The sequence below is a fragment of the Haliaeetus leucocephalus genome, unplaced genomic scaffold, assembly GCF_000737465.1.
Source record: "Haliaeetus leucocephalus isolate CR32 unplaced genomic scaffold, Haliaeetus_leucocephalus-4.0 Scaffold417, whole genome shotgun sequence".
NCBI lineage: Eukaryota > Metazoa > Chordata > Aves > Accipitriformes > Accipitridae > Haliaeetus > Haliaeetus leucocephalus.
Genome location: NW_010972853.1, coordinates 4123306 through 4141081, shown reverse-complemented (window position 1 = coordinate 4141081; position 17776 = coordinate 4123306). Strand labels below are relative to the sequence as shown.

The window sequence follows — 17776 nt, the reverse complement described above, 5'->3', positions numbered from 1 at the left end:
AAGCAAAAAGCAGTATAAGTACAGCACATGGAAAACAGTATGAAAAGATAAAGTTATATATCTATAGAAGGATTACAGGCAACAATGAATACTACTTTTCAATAGGAAATATTCAGCCAAATAGTGCTATGAGTTTGCTATGAAAATAAAATAAAAGTAACTCTACACTTCTAGAAACTGAAGATTTCCATTCTGTATGAACATCATTTTTGTCTAAAAATTCTAAGAATACATACACTGGAGGAGATGATTAGCCTCTCCACCAATATATAGAGAGTTCACATGTGCAATGAAAATAACTAAAAGATTTTGAGGTGTAGCAAGCCATTCACTTTCTAGCTATGGAGGGAAAATAATTTTCTGGGGCCTTTTTTTACACCAGATATCAAAATAACAACAGAGGTTTGATTTTACTTTAAGGAACATAGTCAACTAAAAGAGTAATTCTCCGGTGCTTACAATTATCACATTCCTCATGTTATAGAGAGGGACCTCAACATGTTAAAACAAATGGATTGCTTGGTGAAACAGTCCTTCCTTCAACATAAAATATATTATACTACCAAAAATACTACCTCTTTCTCTATAGCAAAGGAAATGAAGGCAGAGATTAATTTCACATTCAGCTTCACATTCAGAAAACAAGTTTTCATTAAGTTACACACTTTTTACATAAGGACAAAAAAAAAATCTATTCCTTTCCTCACAACTTCATTATAGAAAAGATTTTTTCATATTGACAACATAGTACTTGCCTCAATTACAATGATTAAAGAGAAAATTCAAACTGCAGATATTTTTGTCAAGGCAAAGTATATAAGGAGACCCTACACACACAAGGTTATCTTCCTTGACTTCTACCTAGGAAGCTTCCAATCCTGCAGATGCTATCATAAACTTTAGTGGTAAAAACAGAAGACAGTCTTTAAATATTCACCGATCAGGTAACATTCACAAGAAAACCTAATGCTGTGTTTATAACTAGTCTTCTTTTTAACACTGTAGAGATGTTTATGCGACACTTAGCAGATACAGATACCAGTACACTTATCTAAGATACAGCTTATGAACTCAAAGATTCTACCTGGATAAACAGAAGTATAACATCAATTATGGAAATGACTCTATAATTGTGTAAAAGACATACCTACTTTAAACTAACGTATACTGCATGTTAATTATGCATAGTCACATTATTCTAGACATCCCCATTATGGAATTTGAAGAAAATATTGCCCCCACAAAAATCTGTTAAAAAAACAACCTTGGTCAATTACTCAAAAGGGAAAACTACAAGTGTCATTGCCAGAGCAACCCTAATTTTCTCCCTCTCTATCAATATTTCCATGTAGTGCAGCTACGTAGAAACTTTCTCTTCAACAAAACCAGTATCTCATTCAGTGAACGTGATGGGAGTTATTTCAGACAATAATTAAAAACTGTATTATGAAAAAACTGTAAACTCTTAAGAGTTCTGCATTATGTGTGCTGAAGTTGAAAGGTATATAATGAACAAAGCATGAAACCTCAGGAAGAGACACAACAGTATTATAGTAAAGGCATGATAATGCTGACCTGGAAAAGCAGATTCTATACTTGCTCAAACTGCAAAGTTCCTGCCAGATGAGTCACAAGTCATTTTAGTCGGTGTTTCTCAAGTGTTAACCAATGATACACCTTATCTTCTAACCAACTATCTTGAGATTCTGGGATCCAATTTATAGTTGCAAGGTAAGTTAAAAATTAACTGTGATATGAACATATATGCAAACATAAGCATCCCAATAAAATACCTGAGGTCTCTGTGCATAAAATATGAATAATAGTAATAATACATGCCTATCTGAATACATATTGTAAAATCAATTTATACGTATGAAAAATCCTGACAAATTAAAACTGGAAAACTGGACTAACACTGGCAAATCCATAATGAAACTACCTATATTCAGATCACATTTTGATTAATAAACAAGGGAGAGTATTACTCACTGACCAATAAAAATAAAATCAAATACTGAATAGAGTGCATTCATTCTAGGATTCATATCCTGGGGGAAATTGTCCACTTACAAGCAAAACCTGTATGGTGATGCCCGGATCCAAGTCTCTGCAATCTATCTCCTACAGTTTTCTGCTTTAACTTCCAGACTGCTTCTTTCCCCCTCCATCTTGGTATCTCTACTCACCATTTTCTACCTAAAGCTTCACGTCTTGCATCTCCATACGTCTTACCAGCTCTTGTAGCCTGCTTCAAATCCCCGTGGCTTTTCTTTTACATTGCCTCATCATCAAAAAGGGGGTCAGGAGAGAGACTTCTAGCTTTCAGTTTCAAAGCATCCTTGGAAGGCTGATCTCCACCTAACCAAGAGTAACTTGTGGCACCCATTAATCAGTGGAACTTAGTTTTGCTCCAGGGTTATTCTATAACAATTTTGGTGGCTTTGGTATCTTCAGTGGCTTTGTGGAAATGGCACATTAAAAATCTGGTCAGCACCAGAAGATGCAATAGATACCATAAGCACTAGATTTGCAAAGTCAGAAGCTGCTAAAATCTGAAGTCTTTACTGAGTATGAGAAAAAAGTTTGTTTCAAAAGTTTTAACTTCCAATTTCAGATAGATTTTCCCTCTATCAGCAAAATGTTCATCCTTGCCAAATTTGTCCCTGTTCTAAAACCAGGAATATTAGACCCAGAATTTTTAAACTACAGAAAACTGTGTATTTCATTCAGAGAAATGGCTTACAATTATTAGATTCAAACAAACATCTGGTGTAGTAAATTTCAAAAAGCAGGTAATTTTGGCAAGGAGGCATGGGGTACATGTTTCCAAACTCAAAACAGTAAGATAACATTGATACTACTTAATTTTTAGTGGCTTTTATATTCCCATGATCACATTTCACTTCATTTCTCTTGTAGACAATTGTTTCCTATGTTACAGTGGTCTTCCAGATCTGTCAAAATAAAATGTCATCATGTTCACAGTATGTGTTCCATTTTATTCTCCTGAGTGCATAACATATTTACTCAAGGTGATGGAATAAATTAACTTTCACAAACTATGATAAATGCAGGGGTTTATGATGAATTTTTTTAGATGAGTTTCATTTTAGCCCTCATTAAGTAGAGTGTTTTGCAATATGTCTAAATTTGAGCATGAGCTCAGTCTTGCTGAAGTTTTAAGGCTATAAATTATCTTGTTGATCTCTATGCATATTTTAACTATATAATACCATGTCCGTGTCCATGTGCTGAAACAGAGTTAAAGAGATTTTCACTGTATTCAATATACAGAATATGGTCTGTGGTAACTTCTTAAATAAACAGGAGAATCCTTGGATCAACATGTGGAATTAACAGCATTCTGCAGCTGACATGAAGTCTAAACATTCCCAGTTCTTAAAGTGAAATTGTATTGATGAAAATAATAAAGTTGCAATATAAGATGTGGCAAGTAGCAGTGAAAAAAAACCCAAAACAAGGAAAGAAAAGAGTCTTCCTGGATATTCAAGTTACCTGATAGGAAAACAATCACAATGTAAACATGTGATTAAAGGAAAATAAGGATGAAAAGCACCTATTGCATCAAAAATATGGAAAATAGGAAGTCAATGGAGGGAAAGGGGGAGAATTTTGCTTAATGTAAGCATCAGAGCACAGCAGAGATACTTAAAACTTCAAGAATTTTACTATAGAGTATGACATGAATATAGGAATTATAATGTGCAAGTTTTAAAACATGATTAAGCACTAAACTGGGGAATATCTTCATATACCATGAAGAATCATTCCAAGCTTCCTTTCTGAATGCAGATGCAATTGTCAACAAGTGGTTCCAAAGAGGTTAAAGCACTTCTTGCTAGCTCTTTGTGTGATTGTATGCACCCTGTATAAAGTTACTGTTTTATTGCTTTTGTCTTTTGCTATCATTCCCTAGTCTGCTATTCCACCTTCTCCAGCACTGGCTGTGCAAATTTTACATTACAGGGTGATTTTTCTCTTGCTGGGATTTTTCTATTTCAGGAAATATATACCTTAAAGATAATCTTGCTCCCATTGTCTGGGAGCCTTAGGAGTACCGAAATTGATATTTTAATACAATTTCATAGGATTTCAGTCTCTTCTTTCTCAAATTTTTTATGCTTTTCTCAATCTTTGCATTTTCACTGTCTTGCACTGCAGAGAGGCTCCACACTGAACAGGGAGAATTCCTTCATGAAGACAAAGTAGTCAAGAAGATTCATAAAGACACACAGTACACACACAGTGGTGAAGCCATATATTTAGCAGCTAAGCACAAAAACCTGAAACATTTCAAGTTAGGCAAGAGCAGTATCAATAATTAACCACAAGCTGGGAGACCTTCATCAGTAACACCACATGGAAATGCTGAAAAGCCTGAACAGCTCATTAGGAAAGACTGACTAATAAACCCTTGCTGACCTTGGCTGCTCCTTTGAGCTGCAACTCTACTTCACCAGACAGAAGCATACATGATACAGATTTTCTTCTATTAGTGCATGCTGGGACATGAAAATCCAGCAAAGAGCACACAAAGCAGCTAGCCACTTCATGGATGCATTTCCTCTTGTAAAGGTTAAAAACAACAATCTCAGCATCCTGAAGCAAAATTTTATTACCAAAAGTCAGCATGTTATCCACTTCTTAAATATTGTTAACTACTATGGCGTATCAAAGCTTTCAACACTATTTGTCATTGGCCTCCATATTTTAATAGTAGATTTCAAAACATAGTGACTTCTCGCAAATTGTGAAATCCCTATCCTATGCAAGAATTCACATATGCACACAGAAAACTGAAGGGAAAAAAAATAAATTAAAAAAATTCTTTTTTCCAGAAAGGAATGATAAAGATCCCTACCTAAGAGATCCAGGTCAGAAATATTTCAGTATTTCAGTTGAATCTGTTAAAAAAAAATTCCATTTCGTTGTAATAGACTATCTACAAAAGAGAAGATTTAGACAACTTCAAGTATTTTAAAATTCTTTTATTTGGTGTTAAGCCATCTAATTTCTGATGTTCTTTCTGAGCTAAAATGAAATTTCACTTTTACATATAAGTAAAAGACATTTTAGATTGTCAAAATAAAAGTGAAATCACTCACCTCTGTAAGAGGTGACTCTATGAGAGTTTTTTTGATAGGCATTCTGGCATGTAACAGCCTTCAACACTATTCACCATTGCTTCCCACAGTTGAATTACAAATTTCATAATGTAGCAGGGAGAAGCAGCACCTTTTATTATTCTCATAATTAAAGAGCAATGGAAGCATTCACAAATGGAAGCACACTGACTGTGAGGGAAAACAAATGGGAAAGTGAAAAGACAAAGGGCCAGGGAAGGACTTGTGAAGCAGGAGAGATGTAAAAACAGATTTGCAAAAGAATGAAAAGGTCGTCACGTAAGTAAAGCTTTATTACTTCACTCAGTTATGGAGAAAATGCTCTTATGCCTTTGTGGTCTCAGTACAAAATAAAAATGAATAATCTTTTAATTATCATACAATTTTGGCTGGTGCTATGACTTTCCCTTTCACATTCCTTTTTCTTCCACATTTTTCAACCTTTTTCTGTGGTACTTTGAGGCACTGGTCTTTAATCTCCATTTATGATATGAAATTGTTTTCAAAGTTAACCAAGATCTTCTGTGAAAAGGAAATTACTTTCTACCCACTTCTACATTTCAGCTCTTGAAACCTTCGCAAAAATGCAAACGTTACTAAGGAGACCATAAAGGTCACTATGAACACCCCATCATACATTCTTCTCTAAATGAGGCCAGCCTGCTCTTTCATAATGTCACAGGCAGTTATACACCAACTGCATTACCGTTCACGATTTCTTAAGTTTCAATAATACATTCATAACTGTGTTAGATGCAACTACAGGTACTTCCTTCTAAAATTTGCAATAAGATACTTCAAGAGATGTAGAAATATTATTTTATTATATAGTATTTATGGTATAATTTACAAGCTATCTATAGTTTATATTTTATTGTGATCAAATATCTATTATTATTTCTTATAGAGTATATTACATAATGTGCATCATATAATATACAGTAATATTATCATAAAAACCTGTGATTAATGGCTGAAGACACTATTATTCTCAGTTTGGGAACATGTAAAACATGTAGTGAGTTGGTAGAAGCCTAATAACCTGTATCAGAGAGAAAGATCCATGTATAGGGTACAGTGTTACAGGCCAGCTTAGGACTTTGATTCCACCTTCCAAAAGCAGTATCAAACTTTGTGTACCTGAAGATGAAGGGATATTTGGTACCCTTGTGCTAAAGGAAGGAAGAAGAAATTAGGGAAAAAACTTAACATTGTTACTCATTGTATCAACTGAATTTACAGAAAAAAAAAAAAGGTGTGCTGCACCCTTGCGCAGCTATGTGTTGGATTAAGTACTGCAATCAGAATATTGCCTTCAAGTTAATTCCTTCCTCTCAGAAGTCACTAGTCCATTTACAGTATTTTGATTTAATGTTAAGTCATTCTCATCTACTTAGTTAGTTATTAGATACCGTAGACCTGGTTCTGTAGGGAAAAATACTCTTAAGGTGATAACAGCTACTACTTATCTATTGAGCAACTTCAATTCTAGTTCCATAATGTGCAAGCTAATTCTGACCTAAAACTAAGACTGTGCCAGATCCACAAATAGTGGGCAGAATGTTACCACCACACATATTCTCACAGTTTAGAAGGAAGTATGAAATTTGCACACATATAGAGAAGCTGTGACAGGCTTTGGGAACTTCTTCTGAAAGACTTAGCTGACATCTAGCGGCAGAAGCAGGAAAAGTAAAAAATTCAACAGTGGAGAATAGAAATAGTTTAATGTCTCAAAAATCAATCATTCTTTTTGTAAATATTAGATGAAAAATTCAAGAAATGCTTTGAACACAGCAACTAATAAATGTAGTTAAAGGTAAATGGGTAAAAAATAAGTATTTATCTCTACTATATTACCCTTTCTAAAGATTATCTTCATGTGGAGGATTCAGTTGAATTATGTACATTAATGAACCCATTAAGAGAAGTTATGAGTTATTCTGATTATTATGCAATATGATATGGTACAGATCCATCAATAATTGACTTGGTGTAATAAATGTTGTAATCTTAATTTAATTAATATGCACGCTACATGGCTAGAATTGATTTCAAGTGACATCAAAAAAAGGAACAAAGCTTCAAGTTACTATGATAACATAAAGATGGCAATATAAAATAAACACAATACTGTCATTCATCCTTCCTATCTAGTGATTTTTCTACATCCTTCAAGACTGCTATGTTTGCTGCAACTTCAACTGTCTACAGAATCAGCACCAACCTTTTCAAACTGGTGGTATGGGTAAAGCTCTGGTTGTACTCTGGGTATTCCATATGAAGTTTATAGGAAATGAACATAGCAGTAACAAATCTTACAGAATAAAAATCCATTAGGAATTTCATTCACATAGTCAAAGAAAAAAATAATTTCCAACAGAAACAGTACAGAAGTATAGGATGCTTTCTATTGCTAAAGAGTAAACAGATCTCTCACTTATAAGCCACTATATACAGGTTTCAAGGGATAGATTCTGGATAACTTTGCTTGCTTTCACCTTCAGAGGACAGTTTAATAGTTTTTTGAGAACTTTCCCCTACACCTACCTTCCAGGGCTGAAAAGCCTGAACAGCTCATTAGCTCAATAGATGGTTAAGAATTTTCTAGCCATTTTAAGAATAACAAAGAATAAAGGTCTCACTCCTAATCTTTTTCAGAAAAGGAATGATGATCAACCTTCTTCATAAATACAAGATATGAGATTTGGAACAGTTTGCAAAAGAGCTGGTGGTAGAGAAATCTCTGTCTGTAGGTTCCTTCAGTGCATAGTAGAAAATCACATTTAACCCAAGCATTTCCAATAGTTGGGATCCACCACCATATTTTTCTATTATACCATTAAAGAATAAAATGCAACAAGGTATTACATTAAATCACAAAACAATTTTACTTCTCTATATGTTCCCATATGAAATTTTATAATATAAAGTTCCATATGTATGTAGTAGTTCATATTTTTTTATCTTAAAATACATCTTTCCCTTCCTTCAAATAATGAAAAGCCACAAGAAAGAGAGTATACAGACAATGTCTGGCCTTCTCTAATGCATTCCATTTTTACCAGTGCAAATGCTGGTAACATAAACAATGAACAAAAATCATGTCCCTTTGCTGTTATATTTAAATATTACAGACTGAAATGATTTCTGGGAAAAGCAATATTTTTTAAATTAATCACAAAACCCAGGAAAAATTCCTTTGAAATTAAAGACAAAATAATAAAGGCTAACAACAGGAATACGGAGAAAAAAAATTTTGTTCTTTAAAATGCTGGAACATCAAGGATGCAGGAGAAGGAACCTCTTAAAAGTAGACAGGCTATAAAAAAAGGGAGAAAAAAGTTTGAAATTACACCCTTTCATTTTGAAAACTACTAAAACTTTAGTAGTTTTACCAAAGCAGCAGGACCATGTAGCAGCATCTGACTCAAATTTCATCCACTATAAAAAATAACATGCTGCAGTAAGATTCAACATTCTCTTCACAAAATGAGTAACTTAGTCTTGACCTTCTTTGCACACAGGACATATTAAGAATACAGGAATTCAGTATTTTCAGCCTAAATGTTTTTTAGATTATTAGTCTGGCACTATATAGAAATTTTCATATGGCATTCTACATGTTCCAGAGAAATAAAGAGCTCCAAAACAACTGTACAAACAAAAGGGATGCATCTATGATGGGTCACGTTCTAGTACAAGGAATTCATTGCCAAGTACATACAGAGAAAGAACAGGAACACTACTCAGATGGTATAGCATTCAGAAGTCACAGAAGCACGTGATACTACAATTTATTCATCAGTACTATATATATATATATATTCATCAGTACTGTGTGCAGACTCTTGTTTCAGGAAACCCTTAAAACCCTAATTGCTGGAAATGGTATACTAGGGCAACATTTCTCAGTAATTTAGTCACTATGTGTCTTTTATGAACCTGATGCATTACACCAGGTTGGACTGAGGTCCAAAAATCAAGCAGCACACTGTTAAGGAAGGGGTATGGAGGCAGTGGTAGTAGAAGCAACAAGGAAGAGACAAAGATGACACTTACTTGCCAAAAAAAGCCAAATCAAAACAAAAAGCACCATACAGAAAGAAGGCATTACCCTTACACTCTGTATTTCTTACATGTGTTTTCTAAGCACCCACTGCTGGTCAATGCTGGAGACAAGATACTTGCTTCAACTGGCCTTTGGTATATAAAGTTTTTATGTCCTTCAATATTTTAAAATGAAAAATCACATTATATCTCAGGAATCATTAGTCTTAGAAACTTATAAACAGAACTCTGTGCAAGGTCTCCAGTAACTTATGAGTAACTTCAAAATAGAAATAAAAAAATATTGTTTGAATTATGTCTTGCATACAATAAACATAAGTATTATTTTCCTGAATCAATTATTTTTCTGATCATCATGATATAGATCTTACACTTCACTGCCATTACCTAAAAGGCTTATGAAACATTCTATCACTTTTTCTGGTTTGCTTTTGGAACTACATAGTTTAAGACAAAACGGTACCAAACATGAAAATGTCAAATGCATGCAATACAAGAAAACAAGATCTGTAGGACATTGCTGCAAAGAGTGCATAAGTCTACTAATAATGGACAAAAAATATTTGCATTTTAGCTCATTTCTAATTATATTTACACACATATATAAAATGGTGAGATTTTATGGTCCTGAAAGTTACACCACAATTTCACTTTTCTGGAAACAACCCACTCACAATTTTCCTTACTACTAAACAAGATAACATATAAACACAATTAATCATTAAGACGTGATGATATTTGAGGAAAACTCAAATAATCCAGATAAAAAATAATAATCTGATTTAAAAGAGAATGTTTGTATCATTCAAAGTTATGAGCAGCAAATAAATGAATCGACTTTTCCTCCAGTGTTTTTCAGACATACTCTTATAGGAAACAAAATCTGCAAGACGAACATTCTTTTAATGAAAGATGAAATTGGAGATGTGTGATTTTTCATGCCAGTACCTGACTCCTCTGCCCCTACTGTTTCCAGGGTTGCTGGAGATGCACAAACACATTTTTCTCTCTCACTGAGGCTATGTATTCTCTGAAATACCCTCTCAAAATGAATAAATGCATCTACTGTTCTTGTGTGGGAGAGTTACGCTATTCTTTGTAAGAGTTCTAATTAATAATATTTATTATACATTACTGTTGTATTTACTTTAGCGCTACCTTTCCTTTCCCTGTGCTGAATTTTAAGAGATGCTGCACACAACAGAGACTCTTTCACTGTCCTGTCCACTCCACAAGCTACTACCATTGTTCCAGCCCTGTCTACTTAAAGACCTCACTGAGCTTTCTCAACTTCATAGGTTTTACGTCCATTATGCCCTGGCCTTTGTACAGACACAGAGATATAAATACTCTGCACAATACAAATACTGTACTTGTACTAGCCTGATGATTGCTATATGTGATCTGCCTAATGACATAGTCGCTGTATCAATATATTGGATTATCTGACTCCCTGTGTTAGTAAATTTGGTTTTTTCCATTCTATTTACCTTAATGATGACAAAGAAAATACGGAATGTTTTGTACTTGATGACTTGTATACTAAGTATTTAGCATACGGAACTGTATTAGAACACAGTGTAGCTATGCTTAAGAATGTATCACAATTGGCGAGAAAAGAAAGATGCTGTTAATTTTTCTTTAAACTAGGACTGCTCATCAAATTAAGTTATAGTGCCATTTAAGTTCCTGCTTTTATGATAAAAACACTTCCTTGTAATATTTCACTTTGCTTAGCAGAGTCAATCATGCCAAGGGAAAGTGAGTTCTAACATTAAACTTCATTATTTCTGATTTTGACAATTAGACAGTTGGTCAAGTTTACACTTACAAAACCAGGCATCAATAAAGAGTGTTCAATACAAAATTTCGAGACTCTCACAAATGGAACTACCATGCTTATTTTCAGTCTAAAATTATAGAAAACTGCTTCTACAGAAGTATGTTTCACTGAGAAAGAGTGAGTAGGTAAATGCCAGTGCCTTAATATAATAAGCAAATGTAAAAGTACTGCACTGCTGAGTTAGAGGGAAGAATTTAAAAGCACAACAATAAGCAAAACTACAAAGGGGAAACATGTAAAACTGCTTTTTGCCATCATATATGAGTGCATGTATGGATTTTAACTAGATTAATTTTAATTGAGTTGGCAGTCAACTGAAAATAACTTTTAGAAGGAAACAAATTCTTAACATTTGATGGAAAGTATATGTTTGCACTACTTAAATCTGTAAAATGCACTAGAGTCAGGGAAAGAAAAAAATCATTACAGAAGTATACCTTTAATGTTTCAATTTCTTCTTTGTGTTCCCTCTTTAAGTGCAAAATGGCAGCTTGGTACTCTGTAAAAATAAAAAAAGTACATTCCATTAAAGTCAGAAAACAATGTGCCACCTTCAGCATAGTCTATTTCATACACCACCACTGGGTCAGAATGCAGATGTAGGCTCTCAAATAAAAGGCCTTTTACAATGGTGATGGAAAAGAAAATCTGAACACAGTAATTAGCATTATTTTCTAAGACCACATGACCAGATTTTCCATGGTGTTTCTGAGAGCAGAGGATAAAGCAAAGAGGTCTTCCATGCTGAGAGGGAAAATGGGGTGAAGATACATCAGACTGAAATAACAAGAGGAAATTTTAGTTTTGCTTAGCTTTGCAGATAAATGTAGAGCTGATAAGATATTATGGCATACACGTGCATGCACACAGACACGTGAACTCTAAAAAAACATGCATTAAATACAATGATTTAAACTGAACTGTAAACATACAATCACTATACACAGGTGTTGTGGTTTAACCCTAGCCAGCAATTAAGCATGATGCAGCCCCTCGCTCACTCTGCCCCCCACAGTGGGATGGGGGAGAGAATCAGGGGAAAAAAAAGTAAAACTCTTGGGTTGAGATAAAGACAGTTTAATAGGACAGTAAAGGAAGGGAGAATAATAATAACAACAACAACAATAATAGAATATACAAAACCAAGTGATGCACAATACAATTGCTCACCACCCACTGACCAATGCCCAGCCAATCCCTGAGCCATGGTCCCCCCCAGCCAACTCCCCCAGTTTATATACTGGGCATGACATAATATGGTATGGAATACCCCTTTGGCTTGTTTGGGTCAACTGTCCTTGCTGTGTCCCCTCCCAGTTTCTTGTGCACTCCCAGCCTCTGCTGGCAGGGCAGCATAAGAAGCTGGAAAGTCCTTGACTTAGTATAAACACCGCTTAGCAAAAACTAAAACAGCAGCATGTTATCAACATTATTCTCACCCTAAATCTAAACCACAGCGCTATACTGGCTACTAAGAAGAAAATTAACTTTATTCCAGCCAAAACCAGGCTAACAGGCAAATTGCATAAAGGACAATCACAGATACAAATGAAGACCTGGGAAAGTACCCAACAGCAAGAGATACAAAGAATTCCTGTCTTAATTTTATCCGATGAAGATTAATTACAGGGTTTAAGCACCTTCACAGGGTACTAAATAGCTCTTGCATTTAGTGAGAATATAACAAAATCCAAAGGTGTAACAAAATTGAAAGCATGAAACTCAAAGCCAGAGAAATTTAAATCAGCAATGAAAAAATGAGGAGGCTGGGCATTGATTACACAGGTTTAGTGATGGCTGTAAGTGTTAAGGTGTAGATTTACCAAATGGTCCTGTAGAACCTCGGTCTCATACTACGGTTGCCCTTAATCCATAACATGGCTACATTTGGCCAGATGAAGAAAGAGAAGACCCTTCATTACAGCTGTGTAATGATTTAAAAGACGCCTGTCTTCTGTAAGACATTGGCCCAGAAGCTACAGCCCTCCTAAACAAGCAACTGGAGTTCATTCCTAGACCATCAAAGCCCTGCTTCTATCTGCTTCCAAATCAAAATTAATCCAAAAGTGTATTTCCAGTTCCCTGGCTTGGCTTTTGCTTCCTGAACTAAAAAAAGGAATCAAATTCTAACTTAAACAAGGATTGAAAATAGTCCAAAGACTTTAAATTTTACTGTTGTCTAACACTAAGGGGTTTGTAGAGTCCCTGGAAGAGTAGAATCAATAAGACAGCAACAGAACATCAAAACATGGACCAAAGCACCAGACCAGTAAAATACTCCAGTGCTTAGGTGTTTTTTTTTCTTTTCTTCTTTTTTCTTTTGAGAGCACATGGAGAAAAAAGGAAAGATAACTGGTCATCACCCTGAAATCTGTATGACGTGGAAGCTTTTAACGCAAAGCCATTTTTTTCAAACACAGGTGAAGCTACATGCAAGCAGCTGAATTGATATACAAAATCAAAAGGAAAATGGATTGATATTTTACAAGACACAAAATAAAAAACTTGGGTGATTCCAACTAGTAATAGTACCTATCTAAAGTCCTCCTTCTTCTCTAAACAGGCCTCTACTTAGAGCTTTCCAGCATGGAAAAATTGCCTGACTGCTCTGCTGGAATCACAACCGGTTAGGTCTATGGACTTTTAGATTTTCTGCTGTTAATTCCTTTGACTGGTTGATACTCCCTCTGGACACAGGCTCACTTATCCATTCACCTAAACAGGACTAACAAAAGAGCTGCCTCAGGTCCCCAGAAAAAGTTGTGACCCGTCTGGCACCTCAGCTGGTTAAGCACGCAGTTTGCAGGGCATGAACCTTATGAACATCCTGACTTGAAGTTCAGCTCTTTAAGGTCACATGGTAACTGAAGCAAACAGCAGGCTTTGAAAATGCTGGTAACAATCAGTTCTTAGTTTGGCTAACAGAAGGATACAGATCTACAGATCTAAACAAAAGATCTACTTTCTACGTGGAATTGCCCAATGCTTAACATTCTTTGGGATTTGGGTAAGAGAGTCATAGTTCACATATGCTGACATAGACTTGCACTGGCACCAAAAGCAGATTTTTCACCATGTCTACCCATTCCCAACCCTCTGTTGGTTATTTTCTTATCTTGGTACAAATGTTTGTGCAGTCAGAGAATGATGGAAACCCCCCCATGGATGAAACTTAATACAGCATAAAAAGTTAAAGAATTTTTTAAAAATTAAGTATATGCCATTTTTGTGACAGACATTTTGCAAGATACCATCATTTTAAGTTATTTAAGTTGGCACGTGTTTTTCATTACTTCTCCTAGCTGAAAGCTCCAAAATAAGTTCTAGAGATTTCTTTGTTTGATCTTTGTTCTAAAGCAGAAGATAGTGAGTAGCAATTCTTTTATGGTTTACTTATTCTTTAAAAATATGCTTTAAAAGTACTAGTTTATAAGAATTAATAAGCTTAATTAATTACTTAAAACATTGCTACTGCAGAAAAGCAAGTGTATCATAAATCAATAGAGTGTAAAATACTTAATAGATTGTCTACTATGCAATAAACTGACATTCTACAGCATAAGCTTCTTTTGATTTCTTTTTTAACTAGAAGAAACTATCTATTGGATAGAAGCTGACACCCGGCAAAGTATCTTTTTAATTCTTCTGAAGCAAACATTCATTTTTGTGCGTTAAGAAATTATAATGAAAAAGATATCACACCACAATTATAGTTTTGTGTAATATAAAGTAACTCATGTCCATTCCTTTCACATTTTTTGTGAAGTCACCTTAATTTGGTATAATTCTACGTGGATAGTGAACATCCCAAGAAAATATCCTGCACACAGAAATGGCAATCTCAATCATTAAAACACTGAAGAACTTGACTAGAAAGAATAATCGCATCCATATAATTCCAAAAATCAGTTTCTGAACATACTGGCAACAGAACAATGACATTTAATTATGCAATGGCATTGGGATGCTGCTTAGAATGGTAAAATCACAACAGCAAAGTAAACAATAATGACATGTTAATGTAAGGAACTGTACTGCAAACAAAATGTAAGTCATGCTTTAAATTCCCGAGTTCTTAAATTCCATTTAACTCACTAAACAGATTCATCTAGACTACAGAAACAATCCAGAAATACAGTAAACTCTAAATTATCAATGAGTAATTTGTCTAGGTTACAAATTAACTATGCCAGAGTTGTAAGAAATCTGATACAGTTCTGTGTGTAGCCAGCCTGATTCTCACATAATCATTGTAACTCATCCAGCCTTATTAGTTAAGACACATGAAACATATGTAGATAGTTCCCAGAGCCAGCTGAGATACAAGGTTGCAACTGAACTGTATGACCTCCCACTTCTTGGTGCTGCAATACCTTAAGGACTTTCAAGACCGACATGGAAATAAAGCTTCTAATCACAGAACGGCTGAGGTTGGAAGGCACCTCTGGTCCTACCTCCCCTTAGAGCTGGCTGCCCAGGACCATGTGCAGACAGCTTTGGAATGCTTCCACGAATCTCCATCCTCATACTCTCTGGGCAACCTGTGCTAGTGCTCAGTCACCCTCACAGCGAGAAAGTGTTTCCTGATGTTTAGCTGGACCCTTCCGTGTTTCAGTGTGTGCTCACATTGGTTCTGTCACTGGGCACCACTGAAAAGAGCCTGGGTCCCTCTTCTTTACACCCTACATTATAGATCCAAGCTGATCTTGTGTCACAAAGTGACTTTTATTCCATGCCAGCACATCCCCTAGTTTGTGTAACATCAAGGGGTTTGTATTTTCTGAGGTTTTAAGTCTTTCATTATGCTGGATAACAGAAGGATGATTGTACAAACATCCTGTTGTACTTGCCTGGTCTCCAAACAGCCTGCCAGGAAGACAGTGGCTGTAGGGCGTAAGTTAGCTATCCCTAATGTAGGTATTACTCTGAAGGGCTTTTGAAACAAACAAATCAGATACAAATCAGATGGCAAGTGCTCCTATCCTGAAAAATGACCACAAGCAAATTGGGATTTCATTACTGAGAAAACAATTTAAAATGTTAGTCCTTTACATAAGGCAAGCAAGCAAAAAAGTAAACAATCTCACTGCATAGATTCAACTCCAACCAGCTCTAAATCAAAAAAAAAAAAAAAATTAAAAAATGGCAAAAAGGTAGTAGTACTTTTCCAGTACGCTCTTCCAGCAACCTGATTTGCAATTCAGGAACTTTCTAAACCAGAGAAGTTGTTTGCATATTTAATAGTTTGCAAGTGGATTCCTCTTCCATGAATGTGCATTGCTGATTTTAAAACTCCTGCAAGCAGACAATGTCCCGCAGCAAAGAATGAATTGCACATTAGGTAAAGACCCTTTTGTTTATTTTGAATCTGCACCTGTTAGGTTCATTTGATGCCTCCAATTCCTGTGCTGGAAGAAATAGTGAATGACTGTTCACCATTTACCCATTTGCTGTTTCTTATGATTTGAGAGATCTCCAAATTGACTGACCCCCTTGACTGATTCTTCTCCAGTTGAAAGAATATTAGTCTACATAGGCTTTCCTCATAAGGAACATGTTCCATATTGTTGATCAGAGTTGCTGTCCTTCCCTGAACCTTTCACAGTTCTACTGTAACCTTTCTGAGTTAACAAAACTACACTTTCCCACAAAATTCAAAATGTGGACGTTTATACAATGGCATTATGATGATCTAGAAGATTTTATCTTCTATTCCTTTCCTACTACTTCCTACCACTTCGGTTGCTTTTTGATCACTACCAAGCACTGAACTGACATTTCCCAAGATCTATTTTAACATCAAGGTCTTGTTTATAAAGAGTAATGATCAGATCAGAGTTCATTAATCTCTATATGTATTTAGGATTTTTCTTCCTCAAGTGCACTTCTTAATAGTTCTATATTTTGGATTTCCTTTGCCATTTTATCGCATAGTCCTTCAATCTTAGAATTTTTTTACCTTTTTTTTATTAATTCTCATGACAAAAATTTGCATTCTGATGAGAGAATGCTAAATTTGCATTCAGGTCTTATTTTTACTACTCTTACTAACTTCACATCAGCTGCAAGCTTCTGCTTCTCAAGTCACACTTTTCCAGTTCTTTTATGAATATGTGCAGAGTGTAGAGTGTTTGCACCTTCAGCAAGTTTGCTGGCGGTACAAAACTGGGAGGAGTGGCTCATAAGCTGGAGGCTCTTGCTGGTATTCAGAAGGACCTCGACAGGCTGGAGAAATGGGCTGACAGGAACTTCATGAAGTTCAACAAAGGGAAGTGCAAAGTCCTGCACCTGGGAAGGAACAACCCCAGGCACCACGACGTGCTGGGGGCTAAATGGCTAGAAAGTACCTTTGCAGAAAAGGACCTGGGGGACACCAAGTTGAACATGAGCCAGCAACATGCCCTTGCAGCAAAGGCAGCTAAGTGTCCTGGGCTGTGTTAGAGGACTCTTGCCAGCAGGTTGAGGGAGGTGATCCTTCCCCTCTACTCAGCACTGGTGAGGCCACAGCTGGAGTGCTGTGTCCGGTTCTGGGCTCCCCAGGACAAAAGATATATGGAGCTTTTTTAAATCTAGCTCCATATATGCATTGCAATGTTCATTGTACATGAAATGTTATCTCCTGTAAAATCGTAACTGTCCTTTTTTTGTACTGTTTGAAACATTATTCTCTATTGTAGATAAATATAATTATGATTAAACCAAGAAAATTTGGAAT

At 35.5% G+C, this 17776-nt stretch overlaps 1 protein-coding gene across 1 annotated transcript in view; it reads right to left on the bottom strand.

The window, feature by feature from the left end:
• The window catches only part of FMN1 (formin 1), a 144425-nt gene that overhangs the window by 108464 nt on the left and 18185 nt on the right, over positions 1-17776 (bottom strand). Inside the window, exon 3 of the mRNA XM_010574212.1 lies at positions 11499-11560. Within this exon, the coding sequence (XP_010572514.1) occupies positions 11499-11560 (62 nt within the window). The remainder of the gene's footprint in view (positions 1-11498; positions 11561-17776) is intronic.